We start from the raw sequence: 20,928 nt of genomic DNA, 5'->3' as shown, positions 1-20,928 counted from the left end.
TCTGGAGTGTTATCCAGTCATCTATAATTATTCTGTCTACTCTTTCTATTTGATTATCTGCTTTGTTACACTGTGCTTGTTCTTTGTTGCTTTTTTTTTCTCCTTTCCACTTTCTTGACTTAGCATGGAATCATTTCATCTTTTCATATAGCAGTACTGACAACTCTCCTATGAATTCCTTTTACATAAAGGTGAGCTCGCAGACTTGCTAGAAATACTTCTGGGAAACAAACTCCAGAATCTCTCTGGCCCCAACTTAGTGAAAAGAAATAGCATAATAATCGCTTTGGCAGAGGGTAGTAACCACAGAGGATTGAATTCTTTGCTTCCTGTCCTTGTGCATTTACACTTGCATGCGGTGGGTATAAAATGTTTCCAACTCACGTGACGGTATTCCCAAAAGGATTCTTGCACTTTGCAGTGCAAGTGGAAATGACTTTAAGAGGTGCAGGTCAGCATCGAACAGGTGCCCAAATCCATCAAGTGGAAAAGGAACTGTAAATATGGAAAGTGAACTGAAATCCCTCATACAAATTTGTTTGATATGTTTCTATCAGCGCTGCTCTTTCTGCTGTGTGATGTCACTCCTGAAATCCTGCTAAAACCAGACAAATTCATGAAATGATTTTATTTAGGTATTAAATATGCTGATTAGGGATTTGCTTTGGCTTTTCATTATAGTTCTCAGTAGTTGTAATCAGGTAAGAGAAATGTGAAGCTGCCAAAAGAAAATATGAGGAAGGGGATAGCTGACATGTTGATGAGTGTGAAAGATATTTATGTCCCATATGAGCTAGCCAGAGAAATTAGTATATGCATTCTTCAGGTGTTTTCAACATGATTATATCTTATTGAGGTTTCTTATCATAGGATCTTCTGGCAGAACTGTCCCTACATCGCTTGCTGGCTGCTGGTAACCTAGGAAGCATCTGCAGCCTTCTCTGAGCAGTGATTAGCTCTTCCTTTTTCTGTCTAATTTTATATGATTTGGAAATAGCTCTTGTTGCAGTGTGGAAAAGGGATGGGAAATAGTTAAAGGTTTTGATATGCTCACTGGCATATGTCAACCTAAGCCGGTAGAAGTATGTATAAAGGATGAGAGGGTTAATAAATGGGCTGGAGATTAATAAATAGACAGTACTTAATTTTGGCTTCTTGTCCTCAGAGAATGTAATTTGTGGTACCAATGCAGCGACTTGTGGACAGTAGCCCCATCTAGGGGTAGACCTGAATATTTCTGTTGTTCGGAGTCTGATATTGGGGGAAGGGAAGGTTTGGAAGATATCCAGATCCAGCCCGAGAACAACTTTAAAATAGAAACAAGTGCGTGCAAAGAATGAGGACCCTCTTTGGAGGGTGTGTTGGGGGAAAGTAAAAATTTGAAAACTCCAGTGGAATTCCAGCCTTGTTGGTGTTGCCATGCTCTGGTCCTATGGCACGGTCAGAAGTGGCGGGTGAGGACAGAGTCCTGCGTTGCTGGTGTCCGGCGCATGCTCTACAGGAAACACTAGTGAAAGGAGTAAACTCGCCATTCAGACTGTCAGCGAGACAGGCGCAAGAAAGCAGAGCAGCATATTTGCAAAAAGCCGACTATTTCTCTGCAAAATGCAAATGGGTATCAGCTGCTTCCAAGTACATTCCCTGGTATTAATTTTAAATTTGGCTGTTATGCTCTAGCTAGGCTCATGTAGGGGCCTCTAATGAGAAGAAGCTCAAGACCTGAGATATCATGCAGACTAGATAACCTCACCTCCTTTGAGAAGATGATTTTACAGATGAGGGCTGAGGTCACTGTCAGGGCAGTGTGGGAAAGCTTGCACTGGGACTGCCTAAATTGTGCCTGACACATGAAGAGAGATCTTGTTTTTGCTTCCAGGCCCTTAACTTTCGTGAGCTGCCTTATTCACTTAAGAGTGTTTTTTTGCCTTTTTGATATGAAAATGCTGTATATGAAAATGCATCTCTGGAGTTGAAAATAGATAAATAATAACGCAGTTAGGAGAAAAGAAAATATTCTGTAATGTTACTGAAATGACCTTGTTGCCTTCCTTTTCACTCCATCCTCTTTTTTCCCCAAAATAAAATTATTTGAACAAGATAACCTCTTTGTGTCTTTATAGAAAATGTGACCTGCTCAGCCAGTTGCCTTTGCAGGGCTCACTTAGCCTGGAGAGAGAGAAAAGGAAAAATGATTGCATGTAAGACTTTAGATTTAATGTCAGCCATTCTGATTGATGAATTTAACAGAATTATGTACAGCATTTTTTCCCTCTCCTCATTCTGATCAAGTGATCCTGAGTAGAAGGAAGAGCCAGATTAGGGCTTCAACATGACTATTTGCATAACTGAGCCTGTAAGTGCAACTGGGATGAACAGCTTAGCATTGGCAAAGCTCCAGAGACCCCTAAATCAAAATGCAGAGAGAGGGGGAGGAAAGGGAGAGATGAATACTGTATTCAGACACTAGATATTGGGACAAATATTTGCACAGTTGTGACACTGTGGGATGTGCTACATTCGTGACAAAATAATCCTGTTGAGCTCTCCCAAGCTTAATAACTTTGTGCAAGTTGTGGTGCAGCAAATACTTGACTGAACTTTTTTTTTGTTTAGAAAAGATATTATCTCCGTGCAGCACAAAATTCTTAGATTAGTTTGCTTACAAGTCAGAAAGAATGTGCTGAGAAGTATAATAATGGTTATTTGGATGACTTAGTGTTTTTGTGGGAGTTATTTGAAAGCTACCTAGATGGTAAGACTGCAGCTATTTGTGAAGCATAGTAAAAACAGCCCCATGAGCCATTGCCATTGGCTTTGAACTACCTATCTCTGCAAGTTTGATGGCAGAGGACACAAAAGCGGTAGAAAATTAAGTAAAATGAAGGCCCTTTTAGGGAGGTGAAATGAATGCCCTAATAAGCATATTCACCACATTAACAACACAAAAGAAAATTACACTGTTGCATAGGAAAGTAGAAGAAGTCCAAGCAAGGCTTCTTTCATCAGGTGTGTACTAGTAATAAAAATACTGAGCGATGTTTGTGTTTTCCTGTGTACATGTGCAGCGTAGCAGTCCATTTATGCATTTTCCACTGTGCTGGGGCTTATATCACTGTCGTATTAGGCTAAGCAGCATGGAGCAGATTGTTTATTTTGGTTTAGCTCCGCTTCAGGCTGTAACATCAGATGTAGCTTCTAGAGTGACAAATTCCGATTGTAGTGTCACAGATTAAACCAGGGTACACAGGAGCCCTGCAAATGTTTTTATTTCTCATGGAAGGGAAAGGATCCTGTTTGTAATTTCTGAAGTTATTGTATGTTATATGACCCCCAACATGAACTAAATAAATAATCCTCTCCCATATATTTTTCTGTTTAAAACGTACATTATCCAGAGCCCCCCATGTGCACTCTTCAATTACAAGTTGCAATTTTTAGAATTAGCTCACCTTTTATAGGTTGAATGATGCAACTCTTCATTACCATTGCAAAATTTAGTAATTTGAGCTAATTTTATGGGGGAAGGGGTTGTTCTGCTATATGCTAATCTCATTCATACATTTTTTTTTAGAAATGTACTACACTGCACCTGGTTTCCAGTATGATTAAGTGTCATCTCCACTGTGCAGCATTAATATTATCTTCAGATAACCTTTGGAGGCACTTTATTCTCAGAAGCAGGCATGTTATCTCTGTCTATTTCACAGAGATATTTTGGTTTTGAAATATCCATGACAGATAAGGATAGTGACCTTTTATTACATTAGGTGGTTGTAGAAATAATTATAGCAAATAATCAGAGAAAAATAACTAAATTGAATGGAATGGCTAGAGATGAATTTCACAACTTTTTCAGGTGGCCTGTTTCCCCAATGCAAAGGCAATTCCCAATTCTTACACTTATTTTAAAAATATGCACTGTTGTTAAATACAACAGCCGTCTTTGAAGGGTTTGATCGCCTTAAGAATGTTCTATGTACTTTCTTTTACTGTGTTGTAATTGTTATTACATTTTTGATCTTCTTTGTGACCTCTCTTGGGACCATGACCCTCTGCTCTGAGAAGCACTGCTAGAGAGTTGCAAGTACCTGATTTGCCACAAAATTTCCCACTGGTTTACACCTGACCATTTTTACTGGCTTCTGTGTAGTCAGTTCAGGTTAATGCAGAACTAAGCAAGATTAAAATTAGACCCCATTCTCTGAGTACGGACAGAAATCTGGACAAGACTGCTGAAGCTGTTCGCCTGTCAAGGTACACAACAAGCATCTCCCATGCAATGCACTGCATGTGCAGGATTTTGAAGGTCCTGTAACAGCGCATGTGGTTTTTAAAGACCCATCTCTTTTTTCTTTTTCTTTCTCCCTGAGAGAGTGTGTTTAAAGCATGACCAACCCAATCATCCAACTATTAAATAAATGAAAGGCCTTATTTCATCGTATTACTTCTCAAGTATTGGATATTAAAAGGTCAAAAGTTTCTTTGTAGTTAATTGGATATAAAATTAAGATGTGAATAATGTTACAAAGAAGTCCTGTGGCACAGCAATATGATGTGTTTATCAGAAATTAAGCCTGTACCTGGTGTGCCTGTGTTTCTAGAAATTTGGGTTTCTACCAGAAATAGAGAATGTAGAATCAGATTAATAGGAAAAATGTAACGTAACATCAGTTACGTGGGACGATCATCCTCCTTTGGTTGAGCTAGATTCCCAGCCTCACAGGACCTCACGGTGATCAAGTCAACCTTGATTTGGAAATGACAGCTGAGGGTATAACTAAAGAGATGTAGGAGGACGATTCTCAAGGGCAGAAATGGAAGAACAAAGTGGAAATAATAAAAAAACTGAGAATATGATGTGGGATAGGAAATCCATTTTGAAGGAAAAAGAGTTGCTGCAAGTAGTGCTGTTTGCTTAAATGGTAGGAGAACTATCTGCTGAAAGCCTTGTATCTGACAAGGAAGATGCAAGAAAATATCTTTTTAAAGAAAATAGCTGCAAATACATGAAATAACAAATAGCTAGCCCTCTTTTTAGATCTCTGTGGGATGCCTCTGTAAAGCAGAATAGGTGGTTGTTGTAGAGACACAGAAAGAGGGGTGAAGACTAAAAGTGTGTTTGGGGGCCTGCAAACAAAATTCCTCATGCTTTCTATCTGTGTGTTTTAATTGTGGAGTTCATGATCAGGTATTTTCGGTCCTCCTCTCCTACAAGTAGTTGATGTTACGAAAATCAGAACATTGCAGCAGAAGCTAGGGATTTTTTTTTTCTATTGTCAGCTGACATGTCAAGGTGGTTTTTTCAGCTGTTATGTTCACAGAGTGCAGGACACAGATATTTCTACACTTCTGTCACTTCATGTTTAACTTTAAAAGGAATATGTGAGGCAGAATTGGAAGATATGTAAGCAGCTGACATGTCATATGCACTTGGAAATGTGTCCTGAATACTAACAGTGTTGCTTCTAATCCGATAAACTTCACCTCTTGTAACAAGGCTGTCTGTAGTGAGGCCAGCGCTCAAATCAGAGGTCCTTTGCGCTGAAACCCTGTGCAGGCACTATTTATAAAACTTGTACTGCTTCAGTCCTCAAAAGATCGCATAGCATAGTTATTTGAAATGCTAGAAGGCTGCAGAGTTTTTCGTGCCACACGGCAGAGGAAATGTCATTGTCTTCTCGCACTTTAATAAACGAGACTAGGGTTTAAGGGGCTGCTCTCCTCCACAGCTCTTGTTTAGAAAGAAGGCAACCCTGATGAATCATGCATGACTGAGCATATCACTGTAAGGCTAGCCAATATGAGAGAGAATGGGAAACTTAATTGGCACATTATATAATTAGGGATGTGTGAACCAGTTTTGATAAGTATCAGCCTGAACCATCTTTTGGGGACCAAGCCTGCTTTCAGAAACTTTGGCAGTTTCTGAAACAGCTTTGAATTCTTTATACGTTTGGATTCCTGAGCAGTAGCTGTGATTTCAAGGGTTATATTTGTTTTATCTTTTTTCTTTTTCTTCCCAGTCTGCGCGTTGCCAGGGGATTATGAGGTTCCCACAAAGGCAGAATGAGGCAGAGTGAGCTCCAGTGCAAATGCCTCTGAGGATGTAAATTTTAGGAAGCTTGGCATAATTCATAGCATGAGTGTCCTAAAAATGGTCCCTTGCTGCATTTGCAGTTTTTACTTGGCTAATGAACTTCTACTTTCTCTGAATTTGAACTCTGATTCGGGTCTGGCAGAGGACAGTAGGCAAGGCATTCACTTGCCTTGCCAGTCTCCAAAACTCCTGAGAAAGTGGTATGAGCGAGATGCTGATTGTATTATTTGGAGTGGGGAAGGGAAAGGTGCCATTCTGACAGGCGGGGAAACCTTGGTAAAATTTTTATCAGTTAATTTTGTTTCAAAACTGATCTTTCTGTCTTTTTCTTCGTAAAAATATGGGTATGTCCAGTGGTTGCTAATAATAGAATGTTTCCAAGTAAAATTAAGCAAATTTACAGGTAAAATTTTCTGTATGCAGCTGCTGTGCAATTAAATCTTTTAGGTGCGATTAAAACACCCGGTCCGCTGCTGTCAATGTTAGATATTATTATTTTTTGCGATGCACTATACTTTGTGGCCAATCAAGAAAGTGTAAGGCCACATTTTGGTCAGCTAAAGTCATTGGGAATTTAGCTATTGATTATAATGGAAACAGAATGAGACCTCAGAAAGAAGTGATATTGTTTCTTAATTGTTGTGGTAACTGCCCTGCCAGTGTACTGCATGCTTCTATGCTGCTGTGTAAATAGTTGCTCCTTTGCGGACTGCAGCCTGACGGTGTCCTTTAGTGTTTTTGGAGCAGAAGTCGCAGTAGGTTTTCTACCATGTTCGATCTTTGTTTTGGTGCTAATCGAGGTGCATGCTATGTTTATCTGCATAGAAATGAGCAAGGGGAGCACAGTACAGCCTATTCAAGAAAATATAAATTGTATGTATGAGCTACTTTCAGAAACATGAGAATGATAGTGAGAGCAGGATGTATGACTGTAAGGAGGTTTGTACTCTTACTAACCCTTCTTGTTAACAATGTTCTCTAGGCCCTCCATCTCTCATCACTACATTTTAAGGCTTTCTTCATTGTCACCAGAAAAGTTACTATCTTCATGGGAGAAGTAGACTGGACTTTGGGGGGAAATAATATACACAGTAGAAAACAGATTTATTAGATTTATTTGAAAATTATATAGTAATCATCCATCGGCATTTCCTTTCAGAATATTGTTACGTGTAGGCTTATTAACAGCATAATCAAACCGTGCTGTACGTGAGACAATATAAGCATTACTTAACACAGGAAGGGTAACGGCCTTTGGAAGTTCCTGTTGTCCACTCTGCGAATGGAATCTTATACCATGTGGCCTTTTAGATTATTTTGAAATGAGCAAAGAAGTGGGACTCCTTTATTTAAAAATATCTTTTTCCTCAGCATCTCTAAGGGGTCTCTGTACTGAGGTAAGTAATGCAGCACAGAGATTTGACGCTTGGGAATCTGAATTTTTGTATTCCACTTTTTTCCTTATTTTAACTGATAGACTCTGCAGACTACAGTCTAGCTAATGTACTTTCCTCTTGTTTATTTAATTCTGAAAAAATGAAGTTTATTTTTGATCACACACAATCTGAATCCCAAATGTTATTTCTACAAAGCATCTAAATTAAAAACAAAAGTGCAATCAAACCACTCCCTCATGTCCTGTTATCTTTTGAAATATAAGAAGTAGGTGCAGGTCCCTGTCTCTTTTAAACAACAGTAATTTTACAAAGCTTATGGGAGTGAATTTATTTCTATTTCTTGTTGAAAGTCAGAGTTGATATATATCACAAGTCGAACTCATTAGTGTAGTTAGAAATGTAAATGTCAGTGAAGAACAAATACAAATAAAAAATACCATAGCTTAGAGCACAGTTGTCCTAAGTGATGTCTCAACTGATTAGAAAAGGTACAGTAACATTAATGCTTTACTTAAAAGCAAAAATGAAGAGAGTGATGAGTTACGGAATTTCCAATCGTCTTTGGTTAATTCCATTTGAAACAAGATGGGGTTGCCACTTATTTCCAGCCCTGTTCTAGAGTTTGATCAGAGAAAATGCGGGAGCTTCAGAGACATTTCTTTGGGGACGTCTTTGTTACTTTGTCCTACACTTTGAATTAAGTAGGGCTTGTTTGTTTGTTAACCTTTCTCTCTTTGTTCCCTGAACACAAGGAGCAGAAAGAGCTTTGTCGCAGAGTCTGAATATGTTCTTGAGCCCCTTTTAGTGGCGTATAGACTCTTAGCGTTAAGCTAATTGTCAGGTCCACTGACAAGAATATACTCTCTTTGGCATTGTAATAGGAGAACTCCACCATTTGTCATGGAAGATTTCTGTACGTGGTTTAGAGTTTGATCAGCCAATGTGTATAGGCAGACCACGAAGCAAATCAATGTTGTTATCCATGATTTTATTTCACCTATTAAGTGAGTTTGCTTATATTGTTAGAATTTTCTGTTTTCTGCTCTCTTTCCGTGTTCATTTTATTCCTTCTTTTTTTTATTGATAGCTAGACTATAATCCCAATCCTCTCTCTTATGCAGTAAGTATGGTGTGTTGAGGGAGTTGCAAAAAGGAAACAGAAGGCAGAGGAAAACTTACCTTTAAGAAGTGCTTGTTTAGGTTCCTGAAGGTTTTTATAATTATTTGCCTTATCTTTTCCCACACATTCCTGAGATGCATGTTAAGCTTCTATGTTTAACCTGTCTTCTCTCCTGAGGCCAGATCACTTACTTTTATAGAGGGAGAAAATGTAACAGAAGAGTGATGATGAATATTCTCTGTGGGAATGATCTATGTGTTCTGGGAAAGCTGTAGGTAGATATCAAAACTATTCATTAACACTGACAATTTTATAGCTGTCATTCCCACCAAGGAAGCTGCAGAGTTTGCTAGCTGCATCCTTTTCTTTGAGCACATGTGTCAGTCAGGACAAGAAGTGGGTAAGGTCAAAACTGCATACTCCTTTCCCTCCCCATGTGTCAGTCCACATAACTTGCTAGGTGTAAGGTAGAAAGGAAAAAAGAGGGGAAAATGGGCAAAAAATGAAGTATTAATGAGGGTTCCCAAGATACCTGTCCATCCATGCACTCTCCTTTTCTAGGGTCTTCAGTTAAGTTCTATGATATTTTTATGTATAGTACTTTTTAATTGACTAAAAACTAGGTCTTCTCAAAGACCAGAGAAGCTTTAAACTGCAATTTTTTTTTTGCAATACATTTTCTTTTTTACACAGCACTCCATCCTAGCATCACAGTTTCTGCAGGATTGTCAGAGATGATATTCTACGACAATATTGTAAATGCCCTTGCTTCCACTCCTGCTATATCCAACAAATGTAGAAGAGGGATAAATCTCACATATGCCCATTTGTTACTGTCTTTCATTGTATTCTGTGCATCACTTGGGAATCAAGATCGGGAAGTGAAGGGTTCTATAGAAATGCAAAGTCATATTATTTGGATGGATGTCAGTCTTTGTGAGTGTCACACAGAGTATTAGATCAGATGGACAAATGGGAGAAGATTATTCCTGAATGCTCCTATACAAACAGCGGTAGATTGCCTAAGTCCAAATATTTACTGTAATTTTTTGAAAGAACAGGAACAAAAAGGAGCAGCCAGCCTCCGAGTAAGCAGTACAGCAACTTCTGAAAATGCATGTAGGGATTAACCAAGGAAGAGGCTCATAAAATTTTCTGGTGAACTGCCAGAGTCCTCCTCTGAGATGAGCTTAACCTCCGTAAACCTTCAAAATTTTCTGCACAGTAGATTATGATACTGGCCCTATTACAAATTGAGAATTGATACTTCCTAAACTTCGCGATAATTTGTCTTGTTTTCGCTACTTAATTTTTTTCTGGTTCACTGGTTGATTACATTTTTTCTTCTAGGTAATAGTAGTTAACCTATAGGAAAAAAAAGTGGAGGGGGCAAATGAAGAAATTGAAACATAGAGCTGAGAGTATGTTGGGCTTTACAATCCCATACTTATTCTTGTGAGAAGGGCCATAAAAAGATAACGAGAACAAAAAAAATCACAATATGGATATTCTTATGGTAGTGGTTTTAATCAGTACAGAGGGAGCACATAAACAAGCCATTCACACTACCAGCGCACCCTTCTGGTGGACCTTGCAAACTGTTTTCTTCAGACTTAAAAGGAATTGACTCTTTGGTAGACTCACAGTCTACTAAATTAGAGCAAGTTCAGTGAGATTTGCTAGCCCCAGCCTCAGCCCCGCAGCAGTGCTCAACGCCCCTCACCCAGGCCCTGCGACCTCAGGTCAGGGGGACGGGCCCCAGCGGCCAGCGTTGGACCCATCCAGCCCTACCGTCAGCTGCCCCCGTCGCTCGTGTAGAAGGTGTTCCCAGATGAACTCTACCTTGGCATGGCTGCTAAAGTATTTGCCGGGTAAAACGTTGTTTCTAAATTATAATGATATTGAGGAATTGGGGGAAAAAAAGTTGCCAGCTTCTGGATAGAGGTTTTCTATAAAGGAGTCTGTTTATTATAACAATAACTTGAGGGTGTTTTGGTTTATAAGGTAATAATCATATCTTTGGTTGAGCTGAGGACTCATTTAATGTGAAGCACCCTCAAGTTATTGTTTGGATGAACATTTAAATTGAATATTCATATTTTAAAAGAAAGATGAGAAAGACATAAAACATAATGTCAAGGTGGTGAAAAATAATTCTGTAGGAGCAAACGCACTTAATTTAGCACTTCCATCTCCTGCTCCCTCTTCTCATCTTTCTCTCCCCCCCCACCTTATTTTGTTTTCCAATCTTCTTCTTTTCTATCATACATGTTAAAGTGACAAAGTCTAAAAATATTAGGGTACCGTGGGATATTTTCAAAGTGGACTGGAAAGGAGCAACTGAAATTTAGCCAGTGGAAACATGCTGTATATAACCATCTCAATCCCTCCTGGAGTCCCAGGAAATGAAAAGGATTATGCCTGTGACAGCATCCCTTAAAATGATATCCAATATTCTTTTCCTCCTGTGTCTTTGCAGGATACTCAGCATCTGCAGGAAGGTAAAAAGAGGTCGTGGTTCTATCTTGCCTTGCGTGCTGGGAAACTTTTTCTCTATCTGATATGTTTACAGACAACATAATTTTCACAGGCTATCTCAGAAGGTTTCGTTTTGGGAATTGAGGTGTGCATCTGAGAATAAGGAAACAGCATAATTCAGTAAGCTCTAGTAGTACGAGCAGAGATGCAGTATACTTACATCACGGTCCAGGAATAAAGTTCTTCTGCCACAAGTTTGTACAATTAAACTCTCAGTTTTTAAAGCAGATTGGCCACATGCAAATTACAATTGCCTGTTGCAGATAACACATGCTGACTCCTGCACTGTGCCCAGGAGTTGTTCGGGACAGTGCTATCTGGCAAGCTTAAAACCATGCCAAGGACCATTCTAACAATTAAACAGCACAGATATTTGGATTCATGTGGCCTAAGAACAGTTGCTGAACTGTTTAATTTACTAGCATAGATTCAGAGGGTAAGGCTAAATAAGGTTTAATTCAATGGAAGAAAACAGTGATATTCTTAGTAACCAATCAAGGGATTAAAAGGCCGATAGGCTACAAAGGCATGTTAGTTTTTTATTTATTCATTTTAAATTATTGAAAGGTCTCATGATGGTGCTTTTGCAGACAGGGTTATCCCTTCCTCCTCTATCATGACATCCCTTCATTCTGCCAACCTCATCAGTTACCTTGCTGACATTTTTTTTTCTGAAAATCAGGCTAGATTGAATTCCAAATATATGTCACTAGTCTGTCAAAGTCAAACCTCTCCAGTCAGAATGGGGGTAAACCTGTGCAGGAGAGGCTTTTCTGGGCAAAAAGGAGTGTGTGGCAGGTGCGGGTGGACCGCAACGTGCAGTTTTGCCTGCACTGTTGAGGGCTGGGGGCTGCGTCCGGGGAGCAAGGAAAGCTGCTGTGAGCCAGCTGAGATCCAAGGGAGGTGAAAGAAGGACCTCACATCCTTTAGTGGCAGCAGGTGAGGGCAGAAGTTACACGGGCTCTAGGAGGGCATTGCACGCCAAGGAAACAGGATGGAGAAAGCAGTTCACAATAAACTGGCATTCAGAAAGCTGCACACTTGCTGAGGTAACATTTAAGGAGGTGTCTCTGCCATTCCTACTGTGTTACTGCTAACGATTATCGTCTTATTTCTGGTGTGCTGCTGAGCGCATTTGCGTATGCGTGTGAAAAACATGGTGATCCTGATGCCAGGGCAGTCCCTTAGCTCCCAGGAGCTTGTTGGGAGAAGCAGAGCAGGGCAATGTCCAAGGGTCCTTGAGGCCTGAAGAGCTACATCCATACAAAGCTCTCTCTGCTCTGTGAAAAGTGAAGACGTTGTCCATGTGTGCTGTCCTGTTGGCTGTTCTCATATTCGCACTGTTGACTGGCAGGCATCAGGCTTTGAGTTAGGGCAGTTCCTGAGCTTGTTCCTTTGTTCACGTTCATCATCTTTTCCTTCTGTTGCCGAGGTCGTTTCCTTTTCTCTCCAGTGGAGATGAGGTTTTCAAATCACTGATGAAGGAAAATGAGCCATTTCCACTTACCTTCTTACAAAGTGTGACTGATTTACCAGCTATTTGCTGTGCAGAGTAGGAGTGTGGACAACTAATCTGACAAATTACAGGAAAGGTTTCTTCTCCAGCCTAAATCATCATCCATTCTTTGACATCATAAGATTCAGGTATCAGGGCCAAAAGTGGTTATCTGTTTACCAGAAGTGACTGAACAAGCAGGTATAGCACTGTTTAATGCAGGGTCCTAACATAAATATACCAGCACATGTAACATGCCCTTCCCTTCCCTGTGTCATTGGGTGGCGGCCGCTGTTGCCGGTCCCACTGACCACAGATTGTACAAACAACATGTGTGTCGCTTCCATTGCATGAGAAGAAATTTAACAGCAGAGCTGAGAGGAGCTCAGAGAGGCACTGCCATCACATGCACCAGTTTTAAGTGTGCCTGTCTTTTCCCCTTGCGTTCTGGTTTGTTACTGTCAAGCTGTTCCTGGGTTCTGGCCTTTTGGCACGGCGTTCCGGTTGATGTAAGAGGCATGAAAGCACATTTTAGAGAAAAACATGTAACGTATGAGAAGAGAAAGTAGGTCAGTTTTCACTTGCCAGTGCCCCTGTATGTTAACTGCTGTGGGTCAGGACACATTTTCGTACCAGAGCGCAGCCAGCAAATTTAAGCTCACACGCAGATGTCTTGTGCTGTTCATAAGCTTCACTTCATGACCTTTGATGTGTTATGTGGCAAGTGATCAAAGACACAAAACCAGAATATTTTTGTTGTTTGAACGGATTTAATGTGTTAGGTTTTTGAGAATACTGTATTTATGTATACCATTTTGTTTACTTGACACAGTCTATGTAAAGATTTGGTTTTTATTAACCAGGAATGTACATGTTATTTGTTCCTAAAAATCCCTGAAAGATGGATTCTTCTCTGTAATATCAAATCAGGGAGTATTCTTCCTTAGTAGCTTATCATTGTTTCTTTTCTCTTGCAAGGGCTTTATTCCCACTTCACATGTCTAGCCTTTGCCTAGATTGTTAGGGACCTGCATTGTTGCTCACAAGTTGCTCCCTGCAGTTGCTGGGTCACTGTTTACATTTCCCTGTAATAGCATATTGCTCATTAAAAGGCAGGATGTGTTGCTATTCTTTGTTCTAGACTGCCTCAGTTTTAAAATAGGAAATAATGTGATCATTTTATATATTTTAGATATTTATATTTTATATAAAGAGCAGCATGTTTCTAATAGAATTTAGTGATCTACTCTAACAGAAAGTACTTGGGAGTATTTTTTATGGTAAGAAGACAATGCATTTGAAACGTAATAAACAGAAGGCACTTTCTGGATAATCTTAAATAGGACTGTGGACTGTATGCAATAGGGAGGAAAACCAGATGTGGCACCAGCTTTGTATGAATTAGAAGACTATATTCTTCCTACATAGGGTTCGGTGAGAAAACTGTGTGATGGATGGATGATTTGGCTTGTTTAGGCATTGTAATTTTGTTCTGCTGCAAGGGTAGAGCCAAAATTGATTGAGTGCTGCTCATGGACAGCATTTCTGTTTAATTACTTCAAGTGTTTATGAAGTAGGATAGTGCCTGTAGTGTCTACGTAGCCTGAGTTTGTATTTTCCGTAATTTGATTTTTTTTACACTTTTTATTCAGTGATTCATCTTTTCTTGAATGGTGCTTATCGATCTGACCTGTAAGTTAACAAAGATTCATTTTGGAATAGCATACGGTTCCATTTATAAATGAAAATGATTTCATGGTACCTGCATAGAAAGCTTTTTGAAGTACAGGAAGACTGCCAACATAGAAAAATATATTAGAAATGCAGAAGCGTGTTACGATAAATATTGCACTTGTGGGTGGGGTTAAAGGCTATAATATAGCTATGCGCGTTTAGATTTATTTCTTGCAGAGCAATGAATCCCAAATGGCTATTTTTGCTTCACTGATGTAATCCCAGAAAGTCAGCCTTGTAGACATCGCTAAGGGTTTTTATTATTATTGGGTTAAGATTTTGAAATGGAGGTGAGAAAAATCCAACTGTCACCTAGGAATGACCTTGAGGGGTTTTCACAGATTCATCCAACATGTTTTTCAGAAATTTCTACAGGCTTTAGGTATATTTTTGTCTGCAAAGTGCTTCAAACTGTGGCTACTCACATTTTCTTAAAAAAAAAAAAAAAAGGACTGATATGTGTGATTTAACCTTTACTCAGGCAACCTTCTTTTAAAATTTGAAGGCTAAAGACCAAGGACCAAGAGAGGAAAAAATTGGCCCAAGTTTTTCATAAATGCACACTGAAAGATATTTTGGTGGATCCACTGTTATGTGTGCAAATAATTCCGTATGCTAAATAGCCCCTCACATTCATAGCCATGGGACTCTCTCTCAGTACTTTAATAACAAGTGAGATTTTGGGATATACTAGGACAATTTATTTCTTAGCGGGGTTTTTATCTAAACAAGATTGGTCTTCATACCTTGCTCTATTTAGCCAATATACGGTTGTAGTGTGTCTGAGAATACGTGCATCTTGCTGCTTCTCAGTTAGGAGAAGAAGGAAAGAGTGCACAGACCAGACAGTGTTTCCAACAGTGTCATTGTGGCATCACACAGTTTTTCCATGGTAAAAACAGGATGCAGAAACATCTCTTCTTTCTCATTTAAGTAAATGTGTGCTGATAAATTTCTAATGAAAAGGAATCAGAGCACAGGAGCAAGTGACTTAATTATGGAATTTCTGTGATTCATTGTAATGCTGAATTTTCAATTTTTAAAAGTGGTTACGTTCCTAATTGGCGAATGAAAAGGACCAATTTATCCCTTACTGTGAGAAACATTTTTCTTATGGATGGTTCTCATGGAGCCTCTAATTCAGCCAAATACAGTGTGTAAATGGAACCTATGAAATACTTTCTAAAATATACATCAGATTTACATTTCTAAATTGTTATATTAGATTGAGCAAGGGCCCTTGTTTCAATATATGTCAAAATTTTTGACTTTCATAGTATTCCTGTCTTTCTAAATTAATTTGTGCTTGATTCAAGCAAGGCTTTATTAAAAACACTTGAGATTATCCTAAATGAATATCTACTAGCTCCACTCAGGCATTATGAACATAATCTTTGCAATATCATAGTCTTAACTGATCTCAGGAACAAAACTTTTATAGGTCTCTTAAACTGGAAGAAGCTCTTTCTTTTGATACAAAGTCTGAGAGTGTTGGAAGGTAGTGACTGTTCTAATGCCAATTAATTTGGATAAATTTGCATTGCATGCAGATTGAGTTTCTCAAAGCCTTATGACATAGATACTGCAGGCTGCAAAATTAACAGACATTGTAATATCTGTGAGGGCTAAGTTTATGTGTGTTTTGTGATGTGATCAGAACCAAAATATGTCTATAGTTTATATGCATTTCCTGCGAGTCCAATAGTGGTAACAGATAACACATTTTAACAATAATATTTTTCATAAAGTCACAATTTAAATGTGTGCATATATGGCTATGCTCTTTCTGGAGAATATAGTCTGATTTGAAAGAGTTGTAATATATTAAGAAGAAAGATTGATATCTCAAGTAATTTCCATTGGTAACTGATAGTAGTTGATTTGCATAATTCAGTGCTATTAGTCTTGGTTTCATGTAAGTTGAAGTGAAGGGTTAATAACGCCATTTTAATTTCTGGTCAGGGTTTTTTAAGCTACTCAGCTTTTGTTGGCTTACTGTTGTGGATCTGTCCTCACACAGAAGATGTATCTTTGCTTAGAACCCAAGGATAGAAAGGTACACACTTTTAAATCTGGGGAGCTTTCCCCTAAACTTGAAAAATACTCAGAGACTGCCACAATAAAAATGAATAATTAACCCTGAAAGAGAGAGATCCTTTAAAGCCATAGGCAAATCTGTTTACATATGCATTTCAGGAAGAAATCTTTGGGGTATTTTACTTAAGATTACATTTGACTGGTGAACCAAGGGGACTTTTACACAGTAGGGATAAGCTAACTGCTCCTCCAGCTCTCTATAATGATTTTGGGAGTATCCAGAGCTAAAACGGTACAGATCAGCTTCTCATTTTGCCTTCCAGCTGTCTTTTTAAAATTATTATTTGTTACATTCAAAACAGCAAGTGGGCAACTAATAAGGATTAGTAATGGGGAGGTTTTATTTAATTCAGTTTTTAAGCTGCTTTATTCAATGAAATCCTTAAAACATTGAGGTTATATTTTTAGAGATACCAACACACTGCCATAGATTCTATAGTATGTGCGACTCTGAAGCATATTTTCATGGAAGATTAAATGCTTATATACCATATCTGAAATTATTATTGATTACATTTTGCAGTTGTATTCCCACATTGAGGGCTTGGTGATTTACAGTTTCAGTGGATTTTCAAAGTATTATCTGGGAGGAGGTATAGAAGCTATAGCAGTATTGCTAACTCTTACAGTTTTATCACAGGTCCTGCTGTATTTGATGTTGTATTTTAATACCTATCTCTTGGAGTATGGTGAATATGTGAGAATTCCTGCTTTCATTTTTTAAATAATTCTCTGTCCTTCTAGTTGCTGAACAAACTAACAATTATACCCATGTTTACCCATGTTTGCCCACAGGTAAATAAAAGGAGTAAAATAGTTCAGCATTTGGATCTGAATTTCACTGTTCTTTTCAGCTTTACTCATCTCTCTTTTTATTTTTCCCTTTTTTTCCTTTTTTTTTTTTTTGATTCTTGGGTTTTATAATACTTCTAAAGGAGCAGAGATAAGCAAACAGTATTGCATAACACTTAAGGAGCATATGACTCTATTAAAGGGGGCATAGTCATTACTTTGGAATCGACAGTTAAGACCTGTCTATCAAAATCTACAGAAATTAATGTCTATTATAGGAAAGCCATTGGGTTTATCATGTGGAGACACATTTCATATATATGTAAAATGTACTGTATTGTTTTATTTTCCACCTCCAGTGTTTTGGTTCTGAGCAGAATTTTGGGAGCCACTGCTCTTTCTTGCTGTGGTGACTACTGGAAGAGTTTCTGGGTGTAGGTCTGCTCATGAGTAAAACTGTTTGTGCTAACTTGTTGTGAGCGTACCCACTCTGCATCTCCAGAAACGGTATCCTCCTGAGGCTGGGAAACCGACATTTAAATGTTTCCATGTAGGTCCCTGCTTGTATGGTGGGTGTCTTAGCTCCCATTATCATCAGTGGAGATTTAGTCCATGTAGACCACGGAGCCTAGAGGTTGATTCAGCTCACCCTCATGCAAATAGACAGAGGCTGAGCAGCTCTAGGCTCCCCTGAATGTATTGACTATAATGGAAATTTCTCACTTAGCATGCCCATAGATGGCTGTATATAGCACTGACATTTAAGTGTCTTATTCCCAAATTGAATACCACACCTCTGTCTAGAAGCTGAATTGTTTTGCTCATCTTTACAAAGAGAATGCCCTCTCTGTAGAGGGCTGAGGCTGATTTGAGAGGCTAAAGGCATTGAACGGTCCTCACAAGGTCCAATTTAGCTTTCCTAGCTGGTCTCATTTATATGCGATCCTACCTTCCACCATTTGCAATTTTATCATACATAATCTTACCCCGCCTCCTATGAAGGATTTCTGTTGCTAAAGCGGTTTTCTTGTAAAATACTGTTCAGTTCCCTTTTCCTTTATTTGATGTTCTACCTCTCTGCAAGTTTCCAGTAAAAGCTTATGTCCTGCACCTTAGCTCTGATTCATGTTAGGAACCATCGCTTCCTAAAAGCTCTGCAATATGCCAGATTAACTTCTGTTTTTATATACGTTATATAATATTGTATACCACTAATGAAAAACTGTTATAATATTACAAATTGAAATACAGTACAATGTGGAGTTTGAGCCACATTTCTTCATACAATAGAGTATTTCTTCATTATTTTCACCGTTTTGTTTTTAACAGGAGTCCTGTGCTTGTGTTCCAGTGCATGCATCGCCATGTCATTTGCCTCGACTGTTTCCATTTGTACTGTGTGACTATGCTGAATGATCGTCAGTTCATCCATGATCCTGAGCTTGGTTATTCCCTCCCTTGCGTAGGTATGTTTTAGCAGATTTTCTTTTCTAGAAGAATACACAATTTTGATTTCAGAGGAAAACTCTTTTTATCACCTATTAATTTTGAGTATCCGTGGAATTATAAGATATTTGCATGGAAGTTGTTTCATTTCATGGATTTCAATACTGAAGTGGTTCTTCTTGCTGAACATGTGAACTGCAGTATTAATTAGATTCTAAAGGGCATTTCTTTTATAAGCAAATGCATACTTTTTCACATTAGTATTTTATCATCATAAAGTGTTAACAGATGACAGTATTATACTTCTGTTAAAAAAAATAAGAAAAAAATCCTTCATGACCTCCACATCTCTGCTTCTGAGTCAAATAAGTTGTTAACTTTCTTGGCCTGTCTTCAAGTACTAATAAAAGAAGGACTGCAATAGGAATTTCAGATAGCCTTCCTGTTGATGAAGTTATTGCTACTAATTGTCACTGTGTTGAATGAAAGGTAGACCGCCCCGAGGAGGTGGTAGGTTGTCTGTTTACCTGAGTAGGAAACAAAATCTGACGTAAGTAAAACAAGATTTACACTGAACCTGAAAAACTATTTTGAGAGTTGAATCCATAACATTGGCACATAGAGAGCAAAATTCTCAAAAATTTTACTGCAAAGAAATATGTTAGAATTTATTTTTCCTGTTGCTAAATCTGTGTGTGTGCATATATGTTTGTCACAAGTCCTGTGTAGTAGTATGAGAATCACTTCCCTAAACATTGGAAGATATATAGAAGATGATTTTGCTTTGTTTGCCTGAATGGCTGACAAATGTTTCATGTAACTAAATGGGAGAGTAACATTTACTTAAAATGCCTTCAGGCATTAAGGATGATGAAAGTACAGTAATACGAACAATTCAAATTATTTACTTTTAATTGCTTCAGGAGCAACCTGGCGATGGTCATCAATTCACATTTCACTAGAATCGCTGTTTATGTGCTGATCACTTGCTGGGACTAATTTTACTCCCTGCCTCCAGTAGCTTTTTCTGCTGCTGCATTTGTACACTGATGTCATACTACACAAAATACTTTTTTATGTTGAGTAAGAAGACCTGCCATCAGGAACCTAACAGGTGCTTTCTACTAATGTTCATTCCTTGACCATTACTGTAGTAATGGGTGGTGATTCTGTACTCTCTACCTCCCTGCCTGCTTCTCCAAAAGCTAATCCATTTTCTGCTCCTACACAAATTAATTGACTGTCTTTTTGCTCCTCTTGAAATGAATCCATTCTTTTTTCTCCCCCCCACCCCCCATTCATCAGTTCTCTTCTCTGTTCTCCCTTTAGCTCCTCAGGTTAATCAGTTATCTCAGCGGTACAGCAGGCAACTCATCTTTCTCCTCTCCTGTGGGTCTCCTTGCATCCATGGCTAGTGTCACAGCACTTCACTTCCTCTAGGTCATATCTGTTTTTTTAAACTAATGGCCCTTCCGCCTCTTCTATCTGTAAACATATTGTTAGTCATGCTGCACAAAACTTATATTTCAATAACTTCAATTATATTATATTATATTTATAACTTCAATATATCTTGCAACTCTAATTCTTCAGTTCAAAAGCATTGTCTTTCTTCTTACAGAGAAGACTAACAAATTTGCAGGGATTTTTACCCCTACCTGGCAGTAACAAGCCAGTCTTTTTCTCTCTTTTATATGTTGAAGTCAGACGCTAGGGGAACTGATTAATAGAAGCAGGACTGGACTGGGCTGGGGGGAAAATGCGAGGAGACAGAGCTGAAATGCGCAGGGATACGATTCCAGGCTTTGACAGGTGAGGAAGGCACAGGCTTGGTCTAATAAAGGGAAACCATAAAGGATGCACAAAGGATGACTGTACTTCTACTATTCAAGTGAGATGAAATTCAGCTGGGCAGTGTAAAAGCTTCCAATCTAGTCTGAACTGTGCCATTTCCTACTTTATGCATTAAAATAGCTAGAAACACTAAACATAGAAACACTAAAATACTGCTAGTTTTAGAACTCCCCAAATCAATTTTTTTTCCGAATGCAATATATTTACTCTCCGATCTCCAATTAGTAAGTATGTTTCCTTGAAAAATCTCTGCTGAGGCTGCTACTGGAGTGCATGCTTTAGACATGTGTGAGTGCAGTGCAGTGTAGAGATCTCATGCTAGAGATGAATGAGCTGATGCTGAAGGGAAAGAAATATA

At 38.6% G+C, this 20,928-nt stretch overlaps 1 protein-coding gene across 4 annotated transcripts in view; it reads left to right on the top strand.

The window, feature by feature from the left end:
- PRKN (parkin RBR E3 ubiquitin protein ligase) overlaps positions 1-20,928 on the top strand; it is an 802,661-nt gene that overhangs the window by 488,171 nt on the left and 293,562 nt on the right. For all 4 annotated transcript variants that reach the window (XM_068938910.1, XM_068938909.1, XM_068938911.1 and 1 more), the window contains one exon: positions 18,600-18,736. In XM_068938910.1, the coding sequence (XP_068795011.1) occupies positions 18,600-18,736 (137 nt within the window). The remainder of the gene's footprint in view (positions 1-18,599; positions 18,737-20,928) is intronic.

Source organism: Struthio camelus, chromosome 3, assembly GCF_040807025.1.
Source record: "Struthio camelus isolate bStrCam1 chromosome 3, bStrCam1.hap1, whole genome shotgun sequence".
Classification (NCBI taxonomy): Eukaryota; Metazoa; Chordata; class Aves; order Struthioniformes; family Struthionidae; genus Struthio; species Struthio camelus.
The sequence above is the reverse complement of the archived record's forward strand: the minus strand, read 5'-3'. Positions and strand labels throughout refer to the sequence as shown.